This window comes from Lissotriton helveticus, chromosome 11 (genome assembly GCF_964261635.1).
Source record: "Lissotriton helveticus chromosome 11, aLisHel1.1, whole genome shotgun sequence".
Lineage (NCBI taxonomy): Eukaryota > Metazoa > Chordata > Amphibia > Caudata > Salamandridae > Lissotriton > Lissotriton helveticus.
The window spans coordinates 171,429,331-171,444,894 of record NC_136072.1 but is presented as its reverse complement, the minus strand read 5'-3'; the positions used below and the strand labels follow the sequence as shown (position 1 = coordinate 171,444,894).

The 15,564-nt window shown below is 46.4% G+C and overlaps 1 protein-coding gene across 14 annotated transcripts in view; it reads right to left on the bottom strand.

Moving 5' to 3' along the window:
- Nucleotides 1-15,564, bottom strand: part of DLG1 (discs large MAGUK scaffold protein 1) — a 1,315,748-nt gene that overhangs the window by 78,235 nt on the left and 1,221,949 nt on the right. For all 14 annotated transcript variants that reach the window (XM_078666465.1, XM_078666467.1, XM_078666469.1 and 11 more), the window contains one exon: nt 13,321-13,430. In XM_078666465.1, coding sequence (XP_078522591.1) covers nt 13,321-13,430 — 110 coding nt within the window. The remainder of the gene's footprint in view (nt 1-13,320; nt 13,431-15,564) is intronic.

The window sequence follows — 15,564 nt, the reverse complement described above, 5'->3', positions numbered from 1 at the left end:
TTTTGGGGGAAAGCTCATGAAGATTTGTTAACTGGCGCCAAAGATATAGGCAACTGAAAATCACCTTTTTGATAGAAACTCCGTCCTAACTATTAGGGGGAGAGGGGGGGGGGGAGAAAAGGATAGGCAAGAGAGGGGGGGGAGAGAGAGTGTGTGTATATAATATTTATATATTACACACACACACACACACACATATATACATACATACATACATATACACAAACATGGCCAAGTTTATTTTTTGTTCCATTCTAAAAATAATTTCCCAATTAGGAAACCCCCCAGATAGGATTAGAAATATCTGTCACAAACTTCTCCTTTAAAATGGAGGAAACCAAAGAAAACGCCGGCCTATTGTAACACCTAGGCTTTACAACCAGAACATTAAACTGACAATGTACCTTTAAGTGTTTACCGTTGCCCTAGTGTCCCATCAGGCACCATGGGTGACTGTTAGGTTGGCTCATTTTTACACAGATGAAGGAATTAGCACAAAAACACTAACACTATTTATATTTAATCATTCCCCGGGAAGGGTTGCTTATTACTTTGTTGAGAGAACCAAGATTACAGCTATAAAACTTTCCCTTCCCTACCAGGGGATCCTCATCAGTAGTCATAAGCAATTAATATAATTGCAAGCTAAACCTACAAGACGAAATACAGAAGATATCACATATTATGCAAAAAGATTCTTTCGAGAGGTCTCGTGCATCAGCTCTTGAATCTGAATCCAAACAATAATGTCTAGTAACGGTATGTATTAACCCCTGGACCGCAGCTGGGATTTCCCAACGGTGCGGGAAAATCCCACGCGTGTGCAGATCGAACGGCTCCCGAACGTCCGACGCACAAGCCCACCGTGATGTCAGACGATCGGGGCAGGCAAGGGGTTAATCTCCATGAAGCATTTTACATATTTCAGAAATAGGAAAATGTGCCTTAGGTTTACCAGCAAAGGTTTTATTTGCTAGTTGATAACAGATAATTACACAAGAAACAATCCATCTAGAGATTGATTGGTTAGAAGTAGTAAAATCAGTACTAAGTTCATCATAGTTCACAAATAGGTGATCAGATTGACTTACTTAATTTGCTTTATCCAAATAGAATTTAAATACCCACTTTACATCCATAAAGTGCCTTTTCAGCTGGATTAGAGAGGTTTGGTAAGAAAGTCTGATATTACTTATGGAAGGAAATAGGGATGAGTTCTCATTACAACCCTATGGAGGAGAAGCAGATCTAAAAGGAGGAACACATTTTAATCCCTTCTAAGAAAACCTGTAAGATGAACTTCTTTGGAAGAAAATGAGAGGCCAGATTTTGCCAAACGAAGAAGGTATGGAATAACTGCCTCCTCTTGGCAGGAAACAGGGTGAAGGCTATTCTGAATGCACCATATACAACATCTTTTCTACTTGAAAGAATATGATGCTCTAATGGATGGTCTCTCTGACTGTTTTAAAAATTTTCATGGAATCTTGAGAAAGATTTAAGTGCATGTACTATAGGAATTCAGGAGCCAAGCTGTTGTGTTTTCGTTGGTAAGTTGGGGTGTAGGATATGACCCCCAAATTTATAGAGAAGATCTGGTCTACACCACAATTTACTGTATGGTCTCCTGACAGGTGAAGAAGATCTGTGAACCACCACTGCCAAGGTCATTCAGGAGCTAATAGGATTATTCTGGTCTTGGAATGCTAAGTTTTGATCAACACTGTTGGAATCAAAGGGATGGGAGGAAAAGCGTAGAGAAATTTTCCTGATAAATTTATCAAAAGGTGCTTCCCCATGGATCGCGGTTGGTAGTATCGTTTGTTGTGCGCGTCAGCGAAAAAGTTTCATTCCGTGATAGCCCCATTCTTTGAATATGTTGTGCAGAATTTCGTAGTTTCAAATAAAATCGTGATTTTCTTGTATTATTCAACTTAGTGTATCTGCTTGTTTGTTGTGCATTCCTATATTGCCGTATTTGTTAAATTCTTTGCTAGATTGCTCGCTTTCTATGACCCAACAGGACACCATGTCTGTTTAGCGTTTCTCTATCCTTCTTGAGGAACTTATCTGCTCCAATATTCCTAAGCACACCGTCACTTTATATTTTGTATCTGTCAAAGCTGAACTGAATTTGATCTGTGTTTTTTAGCTGGTTTTAACATTGAACATCTTTATATATTTTTTTATGCAAGTGTACCTGTACCAGTAGAACTAGCACCTCTCTGGGCTGGTAACGGGGACGGCTTACTTTGTAGCTCTTTCGCCTGTCCTGGAAGCACTGAGGGGTGGGTCTCTGGTCTAGATACTGAGCCGTAGGGGAGATAAAAGCATGGCCGCAAAGCGTCCGCACCAAAGGCAAGCCCGTCTGCGCCTGGCCTGTGCCTAGTGCCAGGGATGCTGCTGGTTTCAGTCCCCACTCTGCATCTGGGTTTACCTATACCGGGGATCAACTACAAGATCTTACCAGTAGCGGTAGGGGCTGTCGGAAGGCCAGTTCTAGTGTTTGCTCATCTGAGGTACCTTTTCAGTGCCATGAAGGCAGCTTCTTCATCCACACCTGTAAAACACAACTGACATCTTCTAGTTTAAATCATGCCCGGAGTGAGTTGAATGGGACAAGGGCAGTACTAGGTACTCTAATCATTGTACGGTCCCTTTTGTAAATATGCTTGTGAGTTTGTTTTGTTTGTTGAGGCACATGCTGTAGATCTAGCTTTCATTCCCGAAACGTGGGAGGAAGGCCTCCTCAGACCCTGACTTAGGAATGGCGATCGCCTCCGGGTATACATTGTTTAGACAAGCGCGGGTAGGAAAAAAAAGCTGGAGGCTGGCTGTAATATTTCGAAGTATGTGGAAAGGGACTTTTATCTCCCAAAATAATGGGCCAATTCTGGAATCCTTACTGTTTAAAATTTTAATAGATAACCACTAAACTTTTAACGGCATTTTATTCTACCGACCCCCAGGCAGAGTTTTTGAATGCCATTGTTAGTTCTCTGGATGTAATATCCCAGTCCTTGCACTTTTGGGCGACTTCAATCTTTACGTTGAGGATCCATTAGTTAGAGATGCAGTACATTTTGACATCACAAACAGCCTAGGCCTCATTCAACAGGTGACTAGCAGCACGCATTCTGGGGGACACCTGCTTGATGGATTGTTCACAAATAATAAGTCCTTACAATGTCTTCCATCGCTACCGCTCGTCTGGTCAGACCATAAAGCGGTTATGTTTTCACTCTCCTTCCAAAACCCTCAGGCAGAGAAATTGAAAAACAACCATTAGAAAAAGGTCTGGCCATGGAACAAGATTGTAGTTGATACCTTTGAAAGTTGCCTATCTCAGAATCCACCCAACTTTATAGAGGATCCGAGTGCGGCAGCCGCTGCCTTTGAGGAATGGCTCAGGAGGTCAATTTTTCAGGTGCTACCAGTAAAATCCATCATTAGCCATAGGTCAAGACACACTGAAGCATGGTACTCTGAACATCTGAGACTGCAAAAACAAAAATGCCACAACCTGGAAAGGAAGTGGAGATATTCCAAACACATTAAGGACAGAACTGCTTTGCTTGAGTATAAAAAAAATCTGTGCATGAGGAGAAAACTTGTTATTTTACTACAGCCATATTAACCGCAAAAAAACTCCTCAAAAGAACAATTTCCACAGTGAAAAAGCTATGCTAAATGCTCCGAGGTGACCGAGTCACCAATAAACCTGACCTTTAGTAACTCATTGGCCACATTCTTCCAAGATAAAGTCAATGCGGTTAATAGTGGTTTCTCCCGGTCTCTTTCTCAAGGGACGTCGCCCCCTTCAGGGGCTCTATTTATTTCCAGTGTAGATAGGGAAATGTCCTTAGTCACCCCAGACATCAGTGACCCCACTGAATTATCCTTTTTGCCTTCATTGACTACTGAGGTCATTAACCTCCTTCTGTCCACTAAATCTGGTTCCCCAATGGACCCATGTCCCCCTAAAATATTCTACCTTCTACCAGAAGTATTCGCCTATTTTCAATCAAATGTTTCCCTCTGGTATATTCCTCACCAACTGGAAACTGGCGTCTGTTCTCCCCCTCCTAAAGAAAGCAAACCTAGATGAGGAAGATCCTAATAACTACTGCATAATCTCCAGACTCCCTTTACCCGCAAAAATGGTGGAAAAGCCATGAATGGTGTTACATCAGACTACAATGAGAAGCATGTTTTTCTGGACCCCTCAGTTTTGCTTTAGAAAGTACCAGAGTAACGAACTGGCACCGATTTCAGGGTCCAAACTGATTAGGTAGACAGTTGACACAGGAGGCAATGCAGCATTTGATACGGTGAATCATCACAAAATTATTGGAAGTCCTGAGTGGGATTGGCATTAAAGGGAAAGCGCCTGCTTTACTTAAATCAACAGTTTGTGGCTCTTTCGGAGTTCAAGTCGCCGAACTTCACACTGCCATGCGGAGTACCACAGGGCTCTTCGCTAAGCCCCACCCTTTTTTAAATATTTACATTGCCCCGCTTGCAAGGCTAATCAGGTCTCTGGGTTCCTTGGCTATTTCCTATGCGGATGATACCCAGATTGTGGTTTCAGTGACAGGCTCGCTGCAGACGCTGCTGCACAGTTCCACAACTGTCTTTGTCAGGTCCAGGACTGGATTGCTACTAATTGTCTGAAATTGAATGCTAGTAAGATCGAGGTCTTACTTTTCGGTAGCCACACTTATTTCTGGTCGCATGCTTTGTGGCCTTCGGAGATGGGCTCGCTACCTATTCCTACGAATATGGTGAAGAACTTGGGAGTCAAGTTTGACTCCATGCTTTCCTTTGAAGGCCACGTGAACCAGGTCACAACCATTTTCTTCTATACATTAAAAATACTTAGAAGGATTCTTCGATCTATTCCGGCTGATCTGCAGAAGCTAGTGGTCTCGTCTCTTGTTTTATCTAGAGCAGACTACTGTAATGGCTTATTCATTACCCTTCAGAAGAAATGCCTGACCAAGTTGAAGATTGTGCAAAACGCTGCAGTACGTCTTTTACTGAACATTCCAAAATATAAAATTGCTTCCTCGGTGCTCAAAGTATTACACTGGTTGCCAGTGACGAGATGGATCGACTTCAACGCTCTTTGTATAGCTTTAAAAACCATTCATGACACAGGGCCTCCTTCTTTATCCATAATTTCCCTGCCCGCCTTCTTCGCTCATCTCACTCCCATAATGTGGTAGTCCCTTGGTTCAAAAAGTGTTCTTGGGGTGGAAGGAGCTTTCTGGTCAGTACAACCAGACTTTGGAACGCTCTCCCACTGAGGCTAATAGAAGAAACACACTGGTTGGCCTTCAGGAAGGCATTGAAGGCTTGGCTTTGTAATCTCTGATATGGTCTTAGAACTATCCAGTTTGTCCTGTTTGATGAGCTAGCGCCTTGACACTTTCGGGTGAATGTTTCACGCTTTACAATTCCCTTTTCATTTAATTTCATTTCTAGTAGCCATTTCCAGTTGGTCTGAGCTTCCAGCAAAAATTGTCTCGAATGTGTACCCACCTGTTTGTTCAGATAATATGTTGTTGTTGTATTGTCTGTCTGAACAAGGATTGAGGTTGTCTTAAATGATGGGAGAAATTATTTTAAAGCAAGATTGACAGTTCTGAATTCCTACAGGTTTATGCAATAAGATGAATCTTTTTTTGGCCAAGTCCCCTGAATGTAAAGGTGGTGCACATAAGCAAACCATTCCAGGAGAGAAGCAACTGTTACCATAGCTTGAGTAGGAATGTCGTTGTGGAAAGAAACTCCTTTCAGAAAATTGGATGCCTTGTACCACCAAGGGAATGATTGGATTGCTTGCTGGGTAAGGGTTATCTTGGTCTCCTCATTCCCTGATTTCTGTCTCCACTGATCCTCCACGCATTGCTGCAATGGTCTCATGTGGAGTCTGGCATTCGGTGTAAGAAAGTGGTATGGTGCCATCGATCCCAGCAACGAAAAAACTTGTTGCACTGTTGCATGGGGCATTGTTTTCAGCAGTTGACACTTCTGTTTGATCGATAAGAGTATCTCATCCGAAAGTAACATTTTTGTTACCAAGCGTCCACTCTGCGGCAGAGAGGACAATCAGGGCTGCTTCTTCAGGTGGCGAAGTCGGCTTTGGTGACAATGTGCCTAGGGCCAGCATGGGTCTTGGCTCTGGCAGCAAAGCCGGAAGTCAGAAAAGTTCAGCGGTATCCTAGGAGAAGGCCTCTTGGATCCTTGGGGCCTGAGGGCGCGCCAGAGGAAGTTGAACTCTTCAATCCTACGTGGAGTGGCTGAAGGCCCCAGAAACTCTGGTTGAGCCGGAACCAGCTGCAGGGCTGGCTCAAAAGTTGGCTGACTTTGGGAGCAAGATCAAGAGGGGTGGTGTTGCCCACACTTGCTCAGGCAAATGAGTGGCATGAAGGGGCAGAAGAACAAGTTACTTACCTTCGGTAACGCTTTTTCTGGTAGATACTATATCTGCCTGTGGATTCCTCACCTTGTGAATACCCCTTGCGTCAGCAACATTCGGAAATTCTTTTTTCGTAGCCTCGCGCTGACGTGGACTCCTGACGTCATAGAGACACGACCTCGCTCGCGACTCCGCTGACGTCACCGACGCCTATAATAGGCCCACGCCGGCGTGATGACATCAGTTCCGCCCTTTTTTCCGTGCCATCGAGGCACACGGACGGACCAATGACAGTAGAAATATACAAGTATACATAGTACACAATAATCAAGGCAAAACACACAGTGTTAAGCAAAAGCAGGAAAGAAATTGGAACATTTCCTTGACAACAAAATATATATACATTACAATACAGTAACTCTGGCAAAGAAGAGTGGACAACGGGGAGGCGGGTGGGTCAGTGAGGAATCCACAGGCAGATATAGTATCTACCAGAAAAAGCGTTACCGAAGGTAAGTAACTTGTTCTTCTGATAGATACATCTGCCGTGTGGATTCCTCACCTTGTGAATAGAGTCCCACAGCAGTCCCCACTCCCGGAGGAGGGTGTCCACTCTTCTAGACCAGGAAATCCTGAAGGACAGAGCGTGCAAAATGACCGTCCCTCCTCACCTCGGAATCCAAGCAGTAATGCTTCGCGAAAGTGTAGAGGGAAGACCAAGTTGCCGCTCTACAAATATCCTCAACAGGCACACCTCTAGCCAATGCAGAGGTCGAAGATTTAGCTCTAGTTGAATGAGCCCTTATACCCTCTGGTGGTTCCTTACCGGCCATAGAGTAGCAGATCTTTATGCAGAGGACGATCCATCTCGATAAAGTTCTTTTATGGACCGCTCTTCCTTTCTTGCAGCCAGCAAATCCAACGAAGAGCTGGTCCTCCAAACGAAAGTCCTTGGATCTGTCCAAGTAAAAGGACACCGCCCTCTTAGGGTCCAGACGGTGCAGTCTCTCTTCCTCCTTAGAAGGGTGAGGGGGAGGATAGAAGGAAGGTAAAGTAATGGACTGTCCTAGGTGGAAGGGAGTTACCACCTTAGGCAGAAAAGCAGCCCTGGTCCTGAGAACCATTCGTTCAGCATGTATGGACAAGAAAGGGGGCTTGTGACAAAGAGCTTGAAGCTCACTTACCCTCCTTGCCGAGGTTATTGCAACGAGGAAAACCGTTTTACGGGTAAGAAGCCTCAAGGGACATTTGTGGAGAGGCTCGAAAGGAGCACCCATCAAAAAGGTCAAGACCAGATTCAAGTCCCACTGAGGCACAATAAAAGGGACAGGAGGAAACTTATTAATAAGGCCCTTTAAGAACCTTAAAACCACAGGTGACTTAAAAAGAGAAGGCTGGTCAGGCAAACAGAGAAAAGCTGACAGCGCAGAAAGATAGCCCTTCACTGTAGCAACGGCAAGACCCTGTTGCGCCAGAGAAAGGGCAAACTGGAGAACGTGAGACAAATGGGCCTTCAAAGGATCAATAGACCTTTCCCCACACCACGAGACAAATTTCGCCCACCTATAAGAATAGACGGACTTAGTGGAGTCACGCCTGGCTGACAAGATGACATCCACAACGTCAGGCGGGAGGGAAAAGGAAATCAGGTTGCCCCGCTCAATCTCCAGGCATGAAGGTGCAATGTCTGGAGGTGGGGGTGTAGAACCTGCCCCTCCATCTGAGAGAGGAGGTCTGCCCTGCGAGGGAGACGGAGCGGCGGGTGAGAGGAGAGGTGGAGAAGATCTGTATACCACACCCTTCTTGGCCAATCCGGGGCGACCAATATGACTTGGGCCCGGTCTAGGCGAATCTTCCTCAGAATCCGAGGAATCAAGGGTATGGGGGGAAACGCGTAAAGGAGTTGACCTTTCCAACTCAACTGAAACGCATCCCCCAAGGCTCCTTGCATCGGATACTGGAGACTGCAGAAAGACAGGCAGTGCGCATTCTCGTGAGTGGCGAACAGGTCCACCTGAGGAGTCCCCCACATCCGAAAGATGTCGTGAACCACCTCCGGGTGAAGCCTCCACTCGTGGTCGGCAGAGAACTGCCGACTGAGACTGTCTGCACGAACGTTCAACACCCCTGCCAGATGATTCGCCATTAGACAAATCTGATGGTCCTGAGCCCAGGACCAGAGACGCAGAGCCTCTCTGCAGAGACACTGCGACCCCACTCCTCCCTGCTTGTTGATGTACCACATCGCGGTCGTGTTGTCCGTTAGGACCTGAACAGACTGACCGCGAAGGGAAGGGAGGAAGGCCTTGAGCGCCAAACGTATCGCCCGCAATTCTAGAAGGTTGATGTGAAGCAACCTTTCCTCTGGAGACCAAAGGCCCTTGACCTCCAGATCCCCCAGATGAGCACCCCACCCGAGAGTGGATGCATCCGATATCACTGTGGCCACCGATGGGGGAAGTTGAAAAGGCTTTCCTTGGGACAGATTGCCTTCCACGCCCCACCAAGACAGATCCGCTGCAGCTTCTCTGGAGATCCTCACTGACTCCCTGAGATCTCCGCTGTGCTGATACCACTGCCTGCGGAGGCACCACTGGAGCGCCCTCATGTGCCAGCGTGCATGGTTGACCAACAGAATGCAAGAAGCCATCAGACCGAGCAAGCGAAGGACCTTCAGGACTGGAACGACCGCTCCATTGTAAAATAAAGGAATCATCTCCCGTATGTCGCGAATCCTTTGAGGGGGAGGGAATGCACGACATACGGTTGTGTCCAGTACTGCACCTATGAACAGGTTGCGCTGGGAGGGCACCAGGTGAGACTTGGGTACATTTATTGAAAAACCCAACCTGTACAACAACTGGGTTGTCTCCTGCAGATGATGAAGCACAATCTCTGACGACTCCGCTTTGATCAGCCAATCGTCCAGATACGGGAATACCGGAATCCCCGATCTTCTGAGATGCGCCGCCACCACTGCCATCACCTTGGTGAAGACCCGAGGTGCAGTAGTAAGTCCAAACGGAAGGACCGCAAACTGGTAGTGTTGTGACCCAACCGTAAAACGGAGATACCTCCTGTGCGACTTCAGGATTGGGATGTGAAAGTACGCATCCTGCAAGTCGAGTGACACCATCCAGTCTTCTTCCAGCAGAGCCTGAAGAACCTGAGCAAGGGTGAGCATCTTGAATTTCTCCTGCTTCAGATAAAAATTCAAGACCCTGAGATCCAGGATCGGACGAAGCCTGCCATCCTTCTTGGGAATCAGGAAATACCGGGAGTAGCATCCCTGACCCCTTTCCTGCTCTGGAACCACCTCTATCGCACCTTTTCACAAAAGTGTTTGGACTTCCTCCTGTAGGAGTAACAGATGTTCCTCTGAGCAATAACCCTGGCAAGGAGGGTAATTGGGAGGGAATTCCCGAAAGGGAAGGGCATACCCATTTTCTACGAGATTGAGAACCCAAAGATCTGATGTAACCGATTCCCAATCTCGTAGAAAGTAGGTAAGCCGGCCCCCCACTGGACCCACATGATCCTGAATGGCGGATCTAGGGCTGCTTTTCTGTGGCTGGGGGGTTGGAGGAGGTGGAGGAGGAAGAGACCTGACGACCTCGAGGACGTGATCTCTGTTTCCCTCTGTAAGACCTATACAAGGTATTCTGCTGCTGCTGTTGTTGCTGCTGCTGCTGAGCGGGTCTATACGACCGAAAGGAAGAGCGACCAAACCCTCTAAACTTCCTGGTCGTAGAACCCCTGACCTGAAGGCCCAGAGATCTAGCAGTTGCCCTGCTGTCCTTGAATCTCTCCAAGGCCGCGTCTGCCTTCTTTCCAAAAAGCCCCTCGCCATCGAAAGGCAAATCCAATAATGCAGACTGCACATCAGCTGAGAAGTCAGATGACTTCAACCAGGCTGAACGCCTAGTGGCAACCGCCGTGCCCATAATTCTTGCCACAGAATCTGTTGTATCAAGTCTACTTTGGATGACCTGACGAGCCGCTGCCTGAGTGTCAGATAAAGCCTCTTCAAAGTCCTTTCTACTAGCTTCAGGAACCTTAGGGACCAAAGAACTTATAGAGTCCATAAGAGCATGGATGTACCTTCCCATGAGGCAAGTGGCGTTAGAAGACTTCAAAGCCATGCTGGACGAAGAAAAAATCTTCTTCGCGACCTGATCTTGTTTCTTTGCCTCTTTGTCGCCAGGCACCTGCGGAAAAGCCCCAACAGACTTCTTAGAGCAAGCGGCCTGAATTACCAAACTTTCAGGGGAAGGATGCGAAGATAAGAAAGCAGGATCCTCAGGAGCCACTCTATACCTCCTAGCCACACTTTTTGCAACTGCAGGAGCAGAAAAAGGCTTTTTCCAAATTTCCATTATAGGATCCTTTAAGGCATCGTTAAATGGGAGCAAAGGTTCCACTGATGAACTAGGAGAATGGAGAACCTCTGTCAATAAATTTGATTTAAACTCGACAGAGGGCAAAGTCAGACCTAAAAGTCCTGCTGCCTTCTTCATGACAACATGATAAGGTTGGACATCTCTGGAGGGAGCATCAGGTCCAGAAGGCAAAGACCACTCCGGTGAAAACTCAAGACCACTAGCATCCGCCAGGTCTTCGAAACAATCCCCTTCCAATTCACCTTCTTCCACCTCAGAAGATGAATCATTAACTCTCTGCTCCTCCAGAAGTCGTTGAGCCTCTCTACGAGACCTCATTTTGACTCGAAGTGCAGTCGAATCCAACGCCGAATTCGACGGCGCCGGAGCCGACTTCGGAATCGAATCCGAGGGCTTGGAAGGCTGCCCCATAGAATCCAAGGGAGTCGGTGACGCCGGGACCGGAGTCGTCGACTTCGGCCGAGCCGGCGTCGACACCGGCGTCGACCTCGGTGGAGCTTGGTACTGCCACAACGGAGTCGGAGCCGGCATATACGGCATGAAGGGTGCAGGAGCATAAGAGTGTGGAACACCCAAATTGAAAGCCATTGGACCCATGGGACCCGAAGGTGCTCCAGAGGGGTACCACGACCTCGAGAAAACACCATACATCGCGTTTAAAAACGCAGAAGGGTCCTGACCTGGAGTCGGGAATGGTGGATGCTCAGGCTGACCTCGAGGTACATTAGAATCTGTTTCCTCAACAGGATTCGAAGCCCCTTCCTCAACAGGAACTCCATCGGCGTCTTCCGGAGCCGGAGATGGAGCCGGAGATGGAGCCGGAGATGGAGACGGAGACGGAGCCGGAGACGGATCTGGAACTGGAGTCGGAGAATGGACCACCGACTTCGAAGGTGAAGCCTCACCTTCCGACTCACGAGGAGGAATCACTTTCGACTTCATCCTTTTGGGAGACTTTGATCTGGAATGATGACGTGATCAGTGTCTCCTCTTCTTATGCTTCTTGTGGGAACCGGAAGCATGCCCAGACGATGACTTCGAGGCAGACGCCTCTCGAGACCTTGACCTGGATCTCGACCTCGACTTCTTCGGATGCTTTGAGGATCTTTTAACCTTACTTGCTTTAAGTTTGGCAACAAGAAGTTTAGATTCCCTCTCACGAAGAGCCTTCGGATTCATCTTTTGACAAGATGAACAATCATCGACTTTATGATCCGAGCTTAAACACCAGATACAGTCTTGGTGAGTGTCCGTAACGGACATCATCTTCCCGCATTCTCTGCAAGGCTTAAACCCGGTCTTCTTTGTCGACATGACAACAGAACAGAAATATCTGAGAATGGAGAATCGAAGAAACGAAGTAACAATGTACTAAGGCTACAGAGTATCCCGAAACCGTTAGCGTCGACGACGCGGAAAAAAGGGAACTGATGTCATCACGCCGGCGTGGGCCTATTATAGGCGTCGGTGACGTCAGCGGAGTCGCGAGCGAGGTCGTGTCTCTGACGTCAGGAGTCCACGTCGGCGCGAGGCTACGAAAAAAGAATTTCCGAATGTTGCTGACGCAAGGGGTAATCACAAGGTGAGGAATCCACACGGCAGATGTATCTATCAGAATCCTGCTTCAGCTTCTTATATTTCTTATGCTTACTTGAGGACTTGAAGAGTGATAAAAGCGGACCTCTGGAGTGACTGTTGTGAATGGGACTGAGAGTGGACACTGGAGGCAGTGCAGGATTTGCAACGGTTCCACTACGGAATCCTCCTATGCTTGAAAACAGAGTTTTGCTCTGTGTTACCTGGTGGCCTTTGGATTCATCAAAGTGCAGCGGCTGCAGGCCTTGGTGTCGTAACTTAAACCCATGCACACCTCATGAGGATCTGGGACAGACATTTGCTTGATAGTCCCTACAGAGCTTGAAACCTGTTGGTTTAGTGGGTGACACCCCTTGGACACTGTAAAAAATATTGCGCTAAGTGTCTCAGAGAAGAGCTACAGATTCACATCTGGTGGTGCAGAAAGAAAGGAACTGATGTCAGCATGATGGTGTGGCGCCTATATAGGTCCCCACATCATTTCTGGAGTGGAATGGCATCAGTGCGGAGCAGCAAGGTGCTATTTTCAGGCGCAGAAGTACTGCTGAAAGTTTTCGTGCCCAGTCTGAAGCCTGGGGATTATTCAAAATGTGAGGAATCTGCGGCTGGGAGTATCTATCAGAATGAACCCACTTTTCCAGGGCAGCACAACGATGAAAGCAACCATTCAGAAACCACATGCACATAAAAACCTAAAGTTGTCCACCAACTTCCCACTGCACTTTCCAAGCTTGATGTTCTTTAGAACTAAACTGTATGAATAACCAAAGTTAGGAATATTTTCAGCAGAGCATCTAAATAGAGGGCTCAAATGGACATGCAATTTCTGCATGGGATATTGATGCAGTATTACAGTAGATAAAGCAAACATATTCATACTAAAATTTATAGCACACTTACATGATGTTTTCCACTGATTTAGGTTTAATGAAAACAGCAATTGGGTAGAGCAGAGCAATCTGTAACCTCTTGATCGCATTCCCAGAGACATCAAGAATACAGTGCTTTCCCTAAAAATAAAAGTAAATACAACTGGGTCAAATATTTCAATCACAATCTGTTACCTTTATTCAAAATTAGAGAGAGAACCTTACTAAATGTCACAATTGCTCTGCAGAATAAGTGATATCAACTCAAACAAGTGACTGAGTGATGAGGGCGGGGATGAAAGGTCAAGAGTAAAAACTCTCCGCAATAATGAAAATGGCAAAAATATTCTCCCTTAGCCAAACACTTTTTAATATCTATGTCACCACCAGGGCCAATCTTACCGGTAGCTACGGTTTTGCAGTAATCTTCTACACAGATGACACACAAATTGTGGTTTCAATATCATCTGAAGGTGAAGGGGTGGCTAAACGCTTCACAACTGAATGGCTCACATTCTGAGCTTGATACAAAGAAACTGTCTGAAATTAAACTCAAAAAAATCTGAGGTACTTCACTTTGAGAACAACTCCATCTTCTGGAACTCTTTATGGTGGCTGTCCAATCTTGGTTCTCCTCCTTCCCCAGTACAAAAGGCAAAACATCTAGCAAAAAAGGCAAAAACTCTAGGATCCGTATTTAACACCTCGTTTCTCCCTGCTTAAGACTCTAAAGAAGATTTTTTCTTTCATACCTTTAGATTTACAAAAAAAAAGTAATTGTGGCACCTGTCATTACAAGGATCGATTACTCTAATGCCTGTATATGGGTTCTAATAAGTGTTTGGTGAAAAACTTCAATCACTTCAAAATGCAGCTGCCAGGCTGCTTTTGAAAATTCCAAACTTTGCCTCTATTTCTCAATCCTTGCATAGCATACACTGGCTACTAATTATGGCAAGGATTAATTTTAAAGCACCATGTTTGGTGCATAATGCTCTTCACCTGGCAGTACAAGAATACTTTCAAAAAATATTTTCCTTGTACTCACCTGATCGTACGCTCAGATCATGTTCTGCTAGACTAGTGGCTGTCCCCAGAATAAATAAAGCAAGATGGGGTGGCAGGAGTTTTTCCTTTTGCAATAGCAAACTTTGGAATACGCTGCCATTAAGCTTAAGATCTCAACCAAATTTTGCGGCAGTTAAAAAAAGGCTAAAAACCTGTTTTTTCTCGTAAATAGATATGTAATATTATCTATCAGCTCTGATTTAGGCTCTGGTGTTTTTTTTTCTGGAACGCTAGCGCCAAGACACCTATGGGTAATCGCGTCCTATATAAGTTCATTTACATGCATCTGATAGGGACATCTACCCGCAGATTCCTTACCTTTGAATTTCCCCAGGCTTCAGACTGGAACCGGAAGATTTTTCTTGAGCATTCCCCTGAGCACCGATTGGTGGAGTCAGTCGGCCCCGTGAGGCATCAACGCCAAAAGTGACATCTGTGTCACCTATATAGGCGCCACCTCGGCGCACTGACGTCAGTTCTTTTCTTTTCAAACAAGCCATGATCTGAGAAAAGAGCTACCCCTCTGCCACTTTTTGACAGGGTTTTTGCGACATGTCAACGTTCTCCGAAGTTTTTTCCTCCTGGTGTGTCGAGGAAGTCATTGAGGAAGACCGTTTCTAAAACCTGTGGCACCCGTCAACACAACATGTCAGTGACAAACCCGCACTTCGAGTGTTTGTGGTATCTAGAGCACGTCCACTACTCCAAGTTGTGCTCAGATTGCTGGGCCATGGCACCGAAGGCTTTGAGGGAGTGGTCCCTAAAACTGCTAGTGGCTCGGCATGTGACTCAGCGGAAGTCACAGTTTTGCTCTGGAGGAAGGTCTCTGTACTGTTCCAGGAGTTATGAAGTCCTCTTCATACCACTCAAAATCATCCAGACACTCCAGTAAGAGGCATAAAAAACACAAGACGTTAAACTCCACTTCGATTTCTCCTTGCATGTTGGCAGACGCGACGAAGGAACATCGGCGTTCGAGGCCTGGTTTCTCAAGAACCTGCACCTGGGCTGACTCTGCGCCTGTCCAGTTTTTCGGGAGCTGGAGTGACCCCCGTTTAAATTAAAAAAAATTATGAGGCTGTGCGGCTAATTTTTGAGTGGCCTGACCCCTCCGGTGCCCCTTCAGGCCCTGTTGGGTTAGAGGGGGCCCCATCTGGTTCCATGCCATCAGCTCCGATGGGCCCCCTCGGATCCTATCATGGATCCA